Source organism: Trichomycterus rosablanca, chromosome 13, assembly GCF_030014385.1.
Source record: "Trichomycterus rosablanca isolate fTriRos1 chromosome 13, fTriRos1.hap1, whole genome shotgun sequence".
NCBI lineage: Eukaryota > Metazoa > Chordata > Actinopteri > Siluriformes > Trichomycteridae > Trichomycterus > Trichomycterus rosablanca.
The window spans coordinates 16233448-16248689 of NC_086000.1; the positions used below are offsets into that span (position 1 = coordinate 16233448).

The 15242-nt window shown below is 36.5% G+C and overlaps 1 protein-coding gene across 4 annotated transcripts in view; it reads left to right on the forward strand.

Annotated features, from left to right (window-relative positions):
* The window catches only part of slc25a21 (solute carrier family 25 member 21), a 160462-nt gene extending 149388 nt beyond the window's left edge, over positions 1–11074 (forward strand). For all 4 annotated transcript variants that reach the window (XM_063007732.1, XM_063007731.1, XM_063007733.1 and 1 more), the window contains 3 exons: positions 6376–6557; positions 10548–10600; positions 10843–11074. In XM_063007732.1, the coding sequence (XP_062863802.1) occupies positions 6376–6557; positions 10548–10600; positions 10843–10904 (297 nt within the window). In that variant the 3' untranslated portion in view covers positions 10905–11074. The remainder of the gene's footprint in view (positions 1–6375; positions 6558–10547; positions 10601–10842) is intronic.
* Positions 11075–15242: the final 4168 nt, after the last annotated feature.

Here is a 15242-nt window from a genome sequence, read left to right on the forward strand (position 1 = left end):
TGTTTACATAGTTTTTTTTAGCTGGGACTGTGAATAAACCTTGTCCTTAATAGAGACATGCAAGATAATTTGGACAGTTGTGTGTGTTTGTGTTTGTGTGTGTGTGTGTGTGTGTGTGTGTGTGTGTGTGTGTGTGTGTGTGTGTGTGTGTGTGTGTGTGTGTGTGTGTGTGTGTGGTGTTCGTTAAGCCATAATATTTTTGTCTATTATTATGACAGCAAAATATTAGATCACCTTCTATGATTGTGCTATCAATGCAAAAATGAGTTAAATTGTTTAAGGCTTTACAAACCTTATTTGCTGCTGTACACTCCTGTTTGGAATACGTTAGAAATCAGTGTAATGAAGATATTTAATTTAATCCTGGCTACAGGGGGTTTGTAAATAGGGGTTATTGCGAGTAAAAGGGAAGGGATAAGAGGAAGGAGGGAGGGAGGTGGAGAAAAGGAGCTGCTAAGATCAACCGTACTAATACCTTCTCTGTTTGTTCTCTGTCACATCCTCAAAGGTTCACGTTACACATCCGGCATGCTTCCACTCCCAAACAAAAGTTAATTTTGTTAAATTGAAACAGTGCCGTACGCCCGCTCCACATGTATATACTGGAGCATTAGATTAACTCCAGTGAACTAATTGGAAGCAGGCAGGGGTATTATTTTGGTTTGAGAGAGTTACAGTGTAAGACCTGCTGAGTATTTAATATCCCCCACATAGATTTGGGCTCAGAATGTCATGTCCCTAAGTAGCTATTTTTTGGATGCGGCCGGAATATACCCAGACATGATTTTACCGTCCAAGAGAGGTGGGTGCCATAGAGAAGAGCAAAGCTCTTGGGGATATCTGGCATTTATACCCTTTGAGGTTTTAGAATGAGTTTCTGATTTCCCCCTCTGATTTCCAGATGGTTAAAGTCATTCTGATCTGGATTAATCAGTAGTTTATCTTTCTCTGGTTGTTCTGGCCATGTTTGACTATGGGTATTTTGGTTGTGTGTATGCTACATGTTGTTGTGAAACATTATATTATTATTTAGTTAACACTGGGTTATGAAATGAACTCCACAAACTATCAGAAGAAATTTAATGCACCTCAGGCATGAATACAAGACGCTAGTTGATGGATGAAACACCATTCTACCAAAGGATATTTCGATTAATAGTGTTTTGAGCATGTTGATAGAGAGCTTTCATGGTTGTTTAGCTGGGTTGGCTTCTGGTCACAGAATATGATTTACATATTTTCCTACTTATCAAACCATTTTGTAAGCACTCATGCCCTTTGGATGGGACTACTTCTTGTCCTGGAACAGACTAATTCTAACAAGTTAGAGCTGTTTCATCATGTTGATTAGGTGATACGTTTAAATAGCTTTCAATTGTTTAAATTAACCTTTCTCTTTAAGAGGAGAAATTGACCCAAACATGCCAACAAATTATTCCACAGCATCTGTACCCACTGTATTTCTTTATTCATGCACTCATGTATTTATTCTTGTAAGTTTTTTTTAATCAGTCATCTGCTTGTACAACAAATTAATTGTGCAGTCCACAATACTGCAATACTGAAAAATAGCTGAAAAAATTCAATTGATTGACCAATCAGTATATTAATAAATTAAAACACCTGCTAGTCAATTACTTAATAAGTATTTAAAATCAGACTAAACACTCTCTACCACACTGCTAATGCTTGAACATTTAGGTTTGAATTCAGTTTGATTATTCTATAGTGCTGATTTGGTCATCACCAACATGCTGCTGTGAACACTGAATAAGAAATACTTGAATGGTGCATTGGAGTATGCTTAAGTGCTTTTTTACAACAATGTTTCTCCATCATGCTGTTGGATTAACTGTTGAATTAGCTCGTCGCTCAGGGTGTCCACTTCTTTGAGAAAGGCCGGACCCGGTAAAGCTGTCTGTCATTTGTATAAATATCCTGGCCAATTAGCTGTCAGAGCTGCATGGGTCTGGCCTTCTTTCAATACTGTAATACTGTGGTGCGGAGTCACAGTCCAATTACCCAAATTGTCCCCATATGCCTTCCCAGTCTGCCTGCATGAACCCTGTTTATAAATCCTATAGCCATAATTCGCCCTGTACCATGTGATATTCCACAGCCAATAGGAGAGCCACACAGTTCTTTGAAAACTCAAATCTGCTTCCTGCTACCATAAAATGATCGGAGCTTTCATGCCAGCTTCAATGCAATCATATTTACTATGCCCCTCCCCTTTCCTTTTTCTTGTTTTTTTTTCTGCTCTTCTACCCTGACTTTAGTTTCTACAGGCTTGGAGAAGGCCCCACAACTGAACATTCCCAACTCTTCACTGCTCTGTATTTTCAAAGCAGCTAATTAAGTCAAATTCAGAAATATAGAATGACAACCACTGCATACTTTAGCGGGCAGCTGTTTTCTGTTCTCTATGCCGGGGTTTGTTTTTTGAATTTCAGTTATAATACTTGCTTTGCAAATTAATATATGAATCATGCTTCTGTTTCGTCAGTATTGTTTTTAGCAAACCTGCAGTTGTTTTAAAGCTTTGTGCTATGTGATTGTACAATCAAATATTTAAATATTAGTTACTTAGGTTTTCTACTTTAGGTTATAAAGTTTTGTTATCCTTTAGTCTCTCTTTTTGAAGTGTATTACTTAGCCTGTAGGCACACCTCTCAAATATTGAGTTTAACACCAATTGTTGTGTAAAATTCATTATATAAAATATATTGGGTGTGTTTGAAAACCTAGGGAGCTCTCTATATCGACAGCATTTTATGTCATCCTACGCGCTCTCCCGACAAGTAGGCTGTTCGAAATCCTAGATGCCTTAATATGCTCACTAGTAAGGTATCTTAAAATTTCAATGGTATTTTGACTCAAGAACGAGTGAGCATCCAATGCTGCTGCCTTAGCAGTGAAGGCAATCCCAGCATTCAGTGCGGCACAACTTTTCTCACAGAAAAATAAAAAATTTGGACAGTGCGAAGGAACGAACGGAGTTATTTTCAAACATAATTATTGATTTTAAATTTGTATAAACTTGCACAGGTGTATTTATTTGCAAATTCGTACTTGTCAGCGAATGTAATAATTTTCGGTAAACGGAGAGAAACATTAGTTGACATGCTAGCACGTTGTGCCACCCCATCCCATTGGTTTGAATGGCATGTGGCTAACTGTGTTAGGTTAGGTTGCGAAAACTGATGGAATTGTCTAAGTAGCGCATTCAAATCAATTGATTTATAAGTCGATGACTTATTAGAATCCTCTCTACTTAAGCAGCTGCCTATGTAGGCAGTAAGACAGCAAGGCAGCTCCCTAGGTTTTCAAACACACCCATTATGAGCATTATGGTAAAGGTTTGAGGAAGATCTCCTCTGGTTCTAGCATGACTGTGCCCCTTTTCAAAACTCATCAAACCAAGTGGCCTGCACAGAACCCTGAATTCAACCCAATTAAACATCTTTGGCATAAATTGGAATGTTCACTGCAAATTCCACACTCCAAAATCTTTGGAAAGCATTACCAGAACAGTGGAGGCTGTTATAACCACCAAGAGAGGGGCGAAAATTCATATGAATATCTTTGGTTTTGGGAAGGGATACCAAACAAGATCATGGTTAACTACAGAGTGTACCTTGAACAAAAAGAAAACAATTTATATCAAGTCATAGTCTCTTTTTATTGAAAAGGATGGTATCTAAAATTTATATTATCAGCGAGTATGGCTAATTAACCATTAAAACTTTTGTTTGTTTTTAATTAGTTTTTTATGTCTTTTGTGTATCTGTCTAGATTGTATTAATTACCCACATAACAAAAGCTTTCTTTGTTCCTAAATCCAAAAAGTTAAAAGTATTGTCTATATAATTGCTAGTATCAATGCATTAATATAACATTAATTAATAAAATTATTAATACTAGGTCATCACACCCCTACTTGTTTACCTTCACTCACAAGTAAATCCTTTTAGAAGAGTTGCAGAAGAGAAATTAATAAATTATAATGGGCACAAATAAGGGAAACCTTGTACTTACTCGTAGGCAATTCAGTTTGAACGGGAAAGGTGAACAGGATTTTTTTTGCCATACTTCTCTGCTTTGCTCAAATTTCTCATGCAGTTAACTTTTTCCATTCCTCTTTTGTCTCTAGAAACCTATTAATAGTTTGATACACCTGCATGAATCAGGGTGGGTTTCATGGAAATGATGGAGAATTGAGACGTGTCAGATGAAAATGATATGTAAATGATGGGCAAGTGTGCCTCGGGCAACTAAAGCGATTCATCAAGTACACTTAAATCAGTGCTCATTTTAATGTTGTATTACAGTTTTAGAAACCCAGTGTGGAGAAGGTTGTATATCTCTCTGGATGGTCAAACCTTTGCTAAAGTTTATGCACACATGATACAACAATGGCCCTTATGTTAAAAAAAATCCTTGAGTAAGTGAATTTACAAAAAATAAAGTATTGTTTTGCTTTATTGCCTATCAATCAGCCCTTCTAGATCTAAATACTAGACTTTTGAGTGTAGAAAGGGCAATACTCCATTACTTCTACTGATAATGCATCGGCTTTGTGTTATTCTCACACATTTAATTTTACACAATTGATATGGTTGCATTTCTCTGCATTAAGCCATTGGTATAGATAAGTAACTCCGTATTGATTTGCAGTGACCCTTTTATCTAAGGGCATCAGTAGGCCTATATACAGCATAATGGAGCCATCGAATACTTTTACTGTAGAGCTAAAGTATTCAGACCTGTAAAGTGTGATTCTGTAGACCAGTGTCTGGCTTTGCACCTCAAGTGCACATTCATCTTTGTAATAAGCTTTAAGCACTTCAACACAAAGGACATGAGCAGATCACATCCAGCATTGACTTTCTCGTGGATCTTAAGAATAATTACTCTGTTTCTGTCATTTTGTCAGAAATGTAAATTTGGGTTATTGTTTTTATTAGCTATTAACTTTTTAGCAAGTATTTTGTCATAGCACAAGCACAAGTGTGAAAGTATTGTCTATATAATTGCAACATTAATTAATATAATTATTAATACCAGGTCATCACACACCTACGGTACTTGTTTACTTATTTACTTGTGCTTGTGAGCAGCCAAAGCTTTTTCTTTCTTGACTGTTTGCGGATTAGCAACACAAATTCTCCATTTGCAGATCTGTCACTTGGTATCTGATTTTATCCAGGATGTTTGTCATTACTGGCAGTCAGTCAAGTACTTTAAGCTACACAACAGAGAGTTTTCAACACATGTGAGCAGCTAAAATGTTGTAACACAAAATCTTTGTTTGTGGGCACAACCCTAACAGTCTCTAACATACTCCAGAATGCCCTTGTCCATGGAAGGCAATCGAAAAACGTCAGTGAATGAACTTGAGAGTGCAATTAGCTCCCAGGTGCACTGAAAAGGGAAAAACATCTCCCATTTGCAGGGTCCGTACTATCACAGAGATGTGGACATATAGTATCCCAGGGGGGTTGTTACCGGGGTCAGGCTACTGCCACTGATTGCTTCCTCAAGGCCCCAGTAAAGAGGGGCTGCAATTTGGTATCCCACTATGATGGGCACGCTAAGGGAGAGGAGATTGGAGGCTCCCATTTTCTGTAGAAGGAGTCTGGCTGGGTGTTCCCTGAGCCAGGCTGGTGAAGTAAAACAAAATCTAACCGGCTAAAAAACAGAGCCCACCTAGCCTTGTGGACGATAAGTCACTTGGCATTGTTGATATGTGCTGAGTTCTTATGGTCCTTCCTGACAAGGAACTGATGTTTAGTGCCCTCCAGCTAGTGTCTCCACTCTTTTATAGCCAGCTTAACTGTAAGCAGTTCTTTATTCCCAACATCAGAATTTCCATTCAGTGGGTGAAAGGCAGTGAGAGAATCATGTGCAGGGATGCAGTCTGTTGTCAGGTTCTACACATTGGAAAATACCTGCTCGGACCCCTGTGTCAGAAGGTAGTCTGAACACTGGGGCTGACTTAAGGTGTATTTTAAGTTCTTTAGAAGCGCCCTGGGCTTCCGGCATCTACTGTAAGCTCACCAACTCAAAATATACTCTTGAATCACTGATCCTTTTGATAACTTACATGTATATTTTTATAACACATAATTTTATTTACATCATCATAATACCTTTTAGGTCGGGTGCTAAAAATTTCTGTTTACAACTGTAGCACATTGTTCACCATCAAAAAATCATAGTCACACTCCCAATCTGAAATAGTGCAGAGTAACAGTTCACTGCCTCTGAAATGCCATGTTTTAATGACAAGCACTAAATTTATTGATACTGTTACTAATGCCAACTCCCCCATCCCTGCACCTTGTTTTTCATTTATGTTTTTCTTTCTTATAGGATCCTCGTCTTGAATTTATGAGAAAGTTTGCCATAGGTTTGCTGTCGGGAACCATTTCATCTTGTGTGAACATCCCCTTTGACGTTGCTAAGAGCCGTATCCAGGGTCCTCAACCAGTTCCAGGGACGATAAAGTATCGCAGCTGCTTTCAGACCATGGGCCTGGTGTACCGTGAGGAGGGGTAGGCAAAGATAACACATATTCAGTAGAATAACCAAAAGTTGTTAACTACCAAAAACAAACAAATATGTGATTTCTTATATGTGAAGACAGTACTGGATGAGATGCTGTTTTATTCAATATATGCTGTGACATATATAATCTGGAGTGCTTTAAAAAGTCATTGTCATCTAACACTGTCCGTTGCTGCATCAAGAATCCTGTGCAGAGACGCGGTCAGATTCTCTGGGCTCAACTCATCTCAAATGGATTAAAATACAATCGAAATGTGTTGGGGTCAAAGTTTCAGTTTGTTTTTGGGCAAAGCGGACATCAAGTTCCTCATGCCAAAGACTAAACGGACCATCCAGACAGCAAAAGGTGCAAAAGACAGCATCTTGTCATGGCCAAGAGTCTTTCCCCAAGAAATTCATGGTTATTTCAACAGGACAATGCTAGACCTCATTCTGCATGTGTTACAACAGTGTGATTTTAACACATTCTCTTGAACCTTTATTTAACTGACAACAGTACAAATCCACACTGTTGTTGCACTTTTAAAACGAGGCCTTACCTTTTCTTGCTAAAATAACCATGGATTTCACTGAGAAAGAATGCATTGATGGCAGTGCATGTCTCCCTTAAATCCCAATATACAACTCAGCATTAATGGTACCTTCACACATATGCAAGTTACTCATGGCCTGGGCCCAGATGCACCCCCATACCATGACAGATGCTGGCTTTTGCACTTTTCTCTGACTCTGGTCCTTGTTGTCTTTGGCATGGAGGACTTGACATCCATTCTTCCTAAAATGTGGCTGAAATGTGGACTCTGACGAAAGCACCAAACCGAAGTACATTTCCATTGTCTTTCAGTCCATCTGAAATGAGTGTTGCCCAGAGAACATGACACGAGTCCTAGGGCTCTCTGGTGTCATTGTGTTTTCTGTATCCACTAATTTGGAGTCAGCTTAGTACTATTATTATTTAGAAGATACTATTTAGTAAATCCTATTAGACTTGTGACTAAGCTCAAGTACAGAAGCAGCACTTCCGTTTCTCTTTTCCATATTCACTTCAGGGTAGTGCAGTGAAACTTTTAAATTAGTCATGCACTAACTTGTGTTTCTTAATTCTAATTATTTAGTAAACTGTAGTCTATAGCTTTTTTATGTAAAACTTTTAAAAAATGAGCCATCATCGCTACCCAAACGTTCTCCTTCATGCATTTTTGATAATAATCTCTGCTTATATTTTATATCATTATATTATTTTGTATTTATTTATGAATTATTATATTGTGAGGAGATTATATAGGCTGAGATTCCGGTTGGTGATTGATCATGTAATATACACTTTTCTATGGTTACCTGAAGTCATAGAGTTGTGTATCGTGAGCCGTATATTCCTAGTTATTCAAAGTCACATAATGTGCACTAGACATTAATTTTAAGGGCTTTATTATCGATGCAGAGTCTCTTTTAGTTGACAGGTTTCATAAAGAGCTTTGTGTTTGAATTCATTGCTTTTATGAGCCTTCAGAGACTTGATTTGCTCCTTTGACTTTGCTCATGGAGACTGGCAGACTGCTTCTTATTAGATAAGTTGGGGCCTGGGTTAAGGTGGGGTTTGGTGTGTGTGTCTCTTACTCGGTGTGTGCGAGTCGCCCGCTCAATGTAGTGGTTTGAGCTTTGGGGTGCTGAAAGGATACCCTCTCTATTCAAATCTGTCCAACCCTCTAACACGTAACAGTCCTGCCTAATTAGTGGTCCCGATGGGAGACATCGTTAAGCAGGCCCTAACGAGGCGCACGGCGCGCAGCGGGTCAGTTTAATCAGACAACAGGGCAGGGAGGAAGTGGCTTGAGCCTTATTAACGCTAGCAGAGGCTGGGACACGGTGAGTGCCCGACCCCGAGCCAGAGATCAGCTTGAACACATTAAGGACAGGTAGACAACATGACTGGTTTTAGGGTACTATACTGTCTAGGCACCACAGACGGGTGCATAATTTCTTTTTGGGGTGTCAGGTCTGTTAGTAATTCTACATGCAGTAGGCCTTTATGTAACTTAAATTGGCAAGGGATTTTTAATGGTTAAATTCTCTTTATCGTTTTTTAAAATATTTAAATACATACACATATATACAGTATATACACACATATAGATTAGATAGATAGATAGATAGATAGATAGATAGATAGATAGATAGATAGATAGATAGATAGATAGATAGATAGATAGATAGATAGATAGATAGATAGATAGTAAAATATATATTTATATTAAAAAATATAAATTAATAAATATTAGAAAATTTTAGAAAAAGGTTTTTTACACATGGATTAATCAAGTTCTAAGCCAATATAGCCAAACTGTTAACTATGTAATTACTTACATAAAACTATTAATGTGCTATATTCTGACAGTTTTAGCTACTATTAAATCAGTAATTAAGTACACTACAGTGCTGTGGAAACGGTATTTGCCCCTCCCTTGATTTCCTCTATTTTTGCTAGTCTAATTTTAATATAAGATCAAGACAACACGAGTAAACACAAAATGCAGCTTTTAAATGACCACTCAGTGTATTGAAAATAAAGCTTTATTCATTCACCTGTGTAAAAAAAAATAATTGCCCCACCTACACCTAATAACTGGTTCTGCCACCCTTGGCAGTAACAGCCACATTTATCATTGTAAAAAAAATGTTTGCCCACTCTTCTTCACTGAATTGTTTTATTTTGGTTACATTTGGAGTATTTTTAATCATTATTTACCTATTTGAGGTCTTGCCACAGCATGTCAGAGAGATTTGATTCAGGACTTTGACTCGGCCACTCCAAATCCTTAATTTTGTTTTTTAAACCTTTCAGAGGTGGACTTGCTTGTGTGCTTTGGATCATTGCCCTGCTGTCTAACCCAACTGCACTTGTCACAAACTGATAGGCGGAGATCCTCCAAAAAGTTCCACCTTCAATTTAACAGTCCACAAAAATATTATTCCTCAGACATGGCCAGTCAAGTCTGTGTAAGCAGCTGGCCAGCCGACAGCAGAGTTAAGATTTGAACTCAGTAGCTTGAGATTTCAGCGGTGGTGGGCTGAGTTCCCATCGATGCATTCTCATTGTGGATAATGGTTTTGAATGGGGTTTGCTAAAGTCCCAGAACCTTAGCAATGGTTTTGTAACCCTTTCCAGACTGGTAGATTTCAGTTACTTTGTTTCACATCTGTATTTGAATCTCTTTAAAAAGTGCCATCATGTGCTGCTTTTTGAGACCCTCTAGTTTGCTTAAGTTTAAGTGTTTAAGTGATGTTTAGGTTCAACGGGTGTGCCAGTAATCATTCCTGGGCGTGACTACTAAAATTATTATTTTTTTAATTAAATTTGGTTAACTGGTTGATTTAGTAGCTACGGGGCAATTACTTTTTCACATAGGATCAGGTAGGGCTGAACAGCATTTTTCCTTCAGTAAATGAAATCATCATTTTATGCATTTTAAGGCATGTTACTTGGGTTATATTTGTCTAATATTAAAAGTGATCTGATAACAAAATATAAGTGTGATAAATATGCAAACCTAAAAGATATTGGGAAGCTAGCAAATACTTTTTCACAGCACTGTATGATGCAAATGAAGAATTCAATAAACAGTAAAATTGTACCTATTATCTGTGAAAGTGAGAATTTGAGCTCATTAATATTTGTTTTATATGTCTAACTATTATTAAATGAATCACAAAAAAAACATTTATTGATATAAATGGAATCTCTGACAGCCACTGTAGCCATTGTGAACTAGTCCAATATTCCACTAGTGAACTAGGTAGTTACTTATGGACTGTTGTGTTAATATAATAATGTTTACAAGATGGTTATTAAGGAATATCAACTGGATGAATTGGAATATCATCTTCTCTTATATGAGTGCCTGTGTGTATTGCTTTGTAATAAGAATTTCTAATAATAAAAAAATAAAAGTATTACATATACTGTCTATTTCTTAAAGATACCTTGCATTGTACAAAGGACTGATCCCGAAGATCTTAAGGCTCGGACCAGGTAATTCAAAGCCATTTATTTTTACCAGCTTGTATAAGATGGGTCGTCTAATCTTTCGCCAAGGGCCAGTGTTGGTGTAGGTTTTATTACAACCACACAGGAGCACCACCTGATTAAACAGTTTGGAATTATGACATGCTTCAGGTTGGAATAGAAACCTACCACTACACCAGCCCTGTAGGGATTGGATTGGACACCCAGACTGTTGGACATGTAGACTGATTCTTGTGCATTGTGTGCAGGAGGTGCCATCATGCTTCTGGTGTATGAATATGTGTCCGGCTGGCTACAAAGAAACTGGTGATGAGATTTGCCACTCAGCAAACAACACACTGGTCATGTAAAATAGCGATCTCCCCTCAGATCTACATCATTTTAACCTGTGCAAAATACCATACATGAAACATCTTTCAAACTCACTGCCATTGTGTCATACCGATATAAAAATAAAGCAGCTAATTATCAACTGTTTAACAGGCCTGGCACCATTCTACATTGATGTTTCTGTTGTTTAGCAATCACCTCTCATCTCTCCTTATTCATTTTGACAGAAGTTAATTATGAGGAAATAATCATGTTCTTACACATAGTGCTAGCATATTTATAAAGGTTAGCATTTTCAAGTAAATGCTGGACTTACAACAATGTTTCAGTCTCATACAAAGACTGCAGTCTTCTACACGCACCAGTCCCCCTGCATTAAAGCCACCCCTGCATGAAATGTGATCAGATCAAATCCCTAAGGCTGAGTTGAGATTAACACCTCACTGTCGGATGTTTATCTGTTGATAAGAATACCAAAATAATGTGTACTTGTCTTGTTTACGATTGCTTCTTTTATAAAATATACAATTAAGTGCAAACATTTGCATAGCACTGGAACAAAATTAACTAAAACTTGCTTTATAGCAATCAGACCTTCCAGTAGGTTTAGATATAAATGTATTAATAAATAACTATGAACCTGACACTGGAATGAATTGGCATCCTGTCCAGGGTGTTTCTGTATTGCCCTCAGTGTTTCCTGGAGGAACCAGTCCTGTCGCAATCCTGACTAGATTGATAAAATTGATAAAATGCTATTTTTTTCCATATAAAAACCAACACAAATGCAACATGTTTAGCACTCAGTTTAACATATTAGATATTTGGGCATTTGAGGGTTCACCGTTTTTAAGGTATGTCAACATGAGGTATGTGAGTACTGTGCAAGTCTTTGGGGAAAAATGTACAATAATATTAAAGCAAAGACCCTTTCATACAAGATATACATTAAAAGCAGTATATAATGAAAAAAATCTGTTTTATCACAGTTACACTGTGGTGCAGTTTTATTTTAAAAAATCAGCTGGTGGATTGTTTGTGGAGTTGAGCTTTTTAAAGAGTTTGCCATCATTGTTCAGTAATTACACTGTAATCACTTAGTTACTGTTTTTAAACCAACTGTCCATAAATGTAATTAAAACAAAGTTATTTTTTGCATCTAATACACTTGTAAGGCAAACAGTGCGTAAAGAATCTAAGGTGTCTAAATTTTGGTTCAATACAACATAGAACAAAGAATAAGGAAACCTATGGACTGGTAAATAGGATTGGTTATGTTACTTAAATACTAATAACGTTGTTGAATGATTATTGTAGATCATTTGAACTGAATATCTCTCATAAAATACAAGGAATTAAGCTTCTACTGGTTCTAAAAGTGTGCCTATTGACCAAACAATAAAAAATAAAAAATATATAATTAAACAATTTGTGCCTTCTTATTTACTTCTTATTTACTATTTTTATTGAATTATTGCTGGTTTTACTTTAACTAAACATTCAAAATAATAATAATAATTATCAATAATAAATAAATGTCATTTAAAAGTGTACCCTGTGTTCTTGAGCATGAAGAACTGTAGCAGAAAAAATTTTTGGTTGAAAAAAATCCTTAATGATGAAAAACTGATGTGCTAATGTGCTTGCAACACATCCGCTTGTTGATACTGGTTATGATCATTCATTTAAAGCATTGTCCTTCCTTCTTCTCCCAGAGCCTTGCTGACAAAACTTTGTGGATTCCTGTCAGCCATCACATTTGCTAAAATGTCAATCAGCTCTTAGCCTTTAGGCTGATGCAGCTTAACTTAAGTTGAAATAACATCCAAAAAATGCAAATATGTGAACAAGAAATGGAGGCTCAGTTTTGCTGTGTCCCACTTGCTTTTTTATGGCTTGTATATAATTAAAGACCTAAAGACGCTCCAGACTATAAAAAATTTAACAGTAAGAGAAAAAAAGATTGTGTATCCTTTTTATATTACACAAACGCAATTTCCAAAAAGTTGGGACAGTAGGAAGAGTACAAATAAAAACTGACATTATTTGCAAACCCTAGATTTGCAAAACAAGGTGTTTTCTATATCAACTGGTGAACTTTATTGTTTTTGTGTATACTTTCTCACATTACAAAAAAATTGGGACAGAGATATATTTACCACAAAATAGCATTGCCTTTTAGTTTAACAATGTTCAGTGATTTGGGAACTAAGGAGACGAGTTATTGTGTTTGTAACATTTAGATTTTTTAACACTTTAGCTGCTGAACAGTCCAGGGTCTTCTTTGTTGTATATTGTGCTTTATAATGTGGCACCTGTTTCAAATGGGAGACTGAAGTTTTTTGTTTCTTTTAGAATCATGTTGTTTTTAAATAGCAATTGAAGGTCACAGCGATTTGTCCAGATTATCTGAATCTTTTAGAAGTGTTATGAAATATTATGGTGTAATTTCTAAATTCCTTGCAATCATTTATTGAAAAACATTGTTCTTAATTTGTTAAAACTCCAACTCACACCTACTTATAAATGACTTAGCCATTTATTACTGATTCTTTATACCTAATCATGATAGGATCAAAGCAGGCGTTTTTGATAATTTCACAATATTTTGCACATTACCCCTCTCTCTGTTCAACTTTGATTATGAGTTAGTGTGCTACCCAGCAACAAACCTTTGACTACTCTGATCAGCATTAAGTGGTTACTAAAGATATAACCTTCTTATAAAACAATCACAATTTTACACAGTATGAGCCAAAGTATACAGATACCTGACCGTAATAGATTTTATACAAAGCATGTAAAGCATGTGTGGCTAAAAAACCTAAACTAGTGTCCTCATAGTTTTGAACATATCGTGTATGTAATCTTATTGAAAGTACAAGTGTTCCTGTATTCTCTCCATCTACATTTTACTTCTTCAGTTCACTTATTTTCTACCAGCCTTACTGCAAATAAAACAACAATGCTTGAAAGCTCTGGTGTCTTTGTGTTTCTATAGCTAGCTGTATATATTTGTATCTTCATACTTCATATTGTGTAAAAGCATTTACTGGTCTCGTTTATATGTAAAACTGTTTTTAAAAAATGACTTTGTCTTTTTGTGTATGTGTGTGGGGAACCTGTGCAGTGAGAAAATACTTGATAAAAGGTCTATATGCTGGAATGCTGTGTTATATGAACAGTCTGTCCTTTCAGCTTGTCTTTGTTTCAAACTGCTGAGGCTTTTCAGTAGTAGGTTTAAGTCTTAGTATAGCACATTCCATCTATCATCATAAGCATCCATCATTTTACTCTCGAGAATTCTTTTACAGTTGCTGACATACAAACCTCTTTAGCTTCTTTTAGATCTGTTTATCTGTTAGAACCAGATTAAGTCTATTTAGGCTAAATTACTGGTATTGTTAAATCCTCTTTCTACAAACCCCACATTTCAGCCTGATTACACTGTACATATTTACTGGGGGTTTCCCTGGTATTCATAAACTAAGGAGTGTGAAATGGCATCAACACTTTAAGTCAGTCTGAGCGTTCCGTATGTGAATCCATTTTGACTGAGAGGCCCAAACTCACCTGTGTGTGTTTAGAACATGTTGTTCTAATACACCAGAAAAATGAGTCTGCCTATGGTCAGCTGTCCTTTCAAACCAAGCTCACACCTTAGCCTTGTTCACTAGTATTGTTGTAGACCCTGCTTAGTGTTAAAATAACCACACTCCTGACTGAAGCCTGATTGCACACAGTCAGCTAAAGATAACCATGTGACATTTGACTTGCTTTTTCATAGGATTTAATCCCAAACAGATGTGTGTGTTGTGTGTGTGAGAGAGAGGGAGAGCATGTACTTTTTTTTCTTTCTGTTTTAGTGGTGACTTTAAGGTGTTTGTCCTGACATGCTTTACCATGCCGTTATTTCTGTCCATCGTAGTTCTTTTGTGCTGTTTATTGATTGAACATGTTCATAATTTTACAATGAATGAATGCTCCGGTTTGCCATTTTCTTATATCTTTCTCATATCTTTTTTCTGCTCACGTAAATTCTCTTCTGTCTTTTTGCAGTGTGTTTTGCTAAATAGAAGCTTCAATTTAAAGACTACAGAACCCATGACTGTATGCTTGCATTCTTATGACATGGTAAGTATCTATCTTTCTAAAATTTAAATGTATCTATTTATTCATTTATAATATATTTTACGTAAAGGTAGCACTGTTGTCAATCCAGTGAGGTATAAGGGCCCAAAATGAATATGGTATTATAAAGTTGTTACACATTTTTCACTGAACTTCAATTTTAACAATTACATTTTTTATTTTAGGC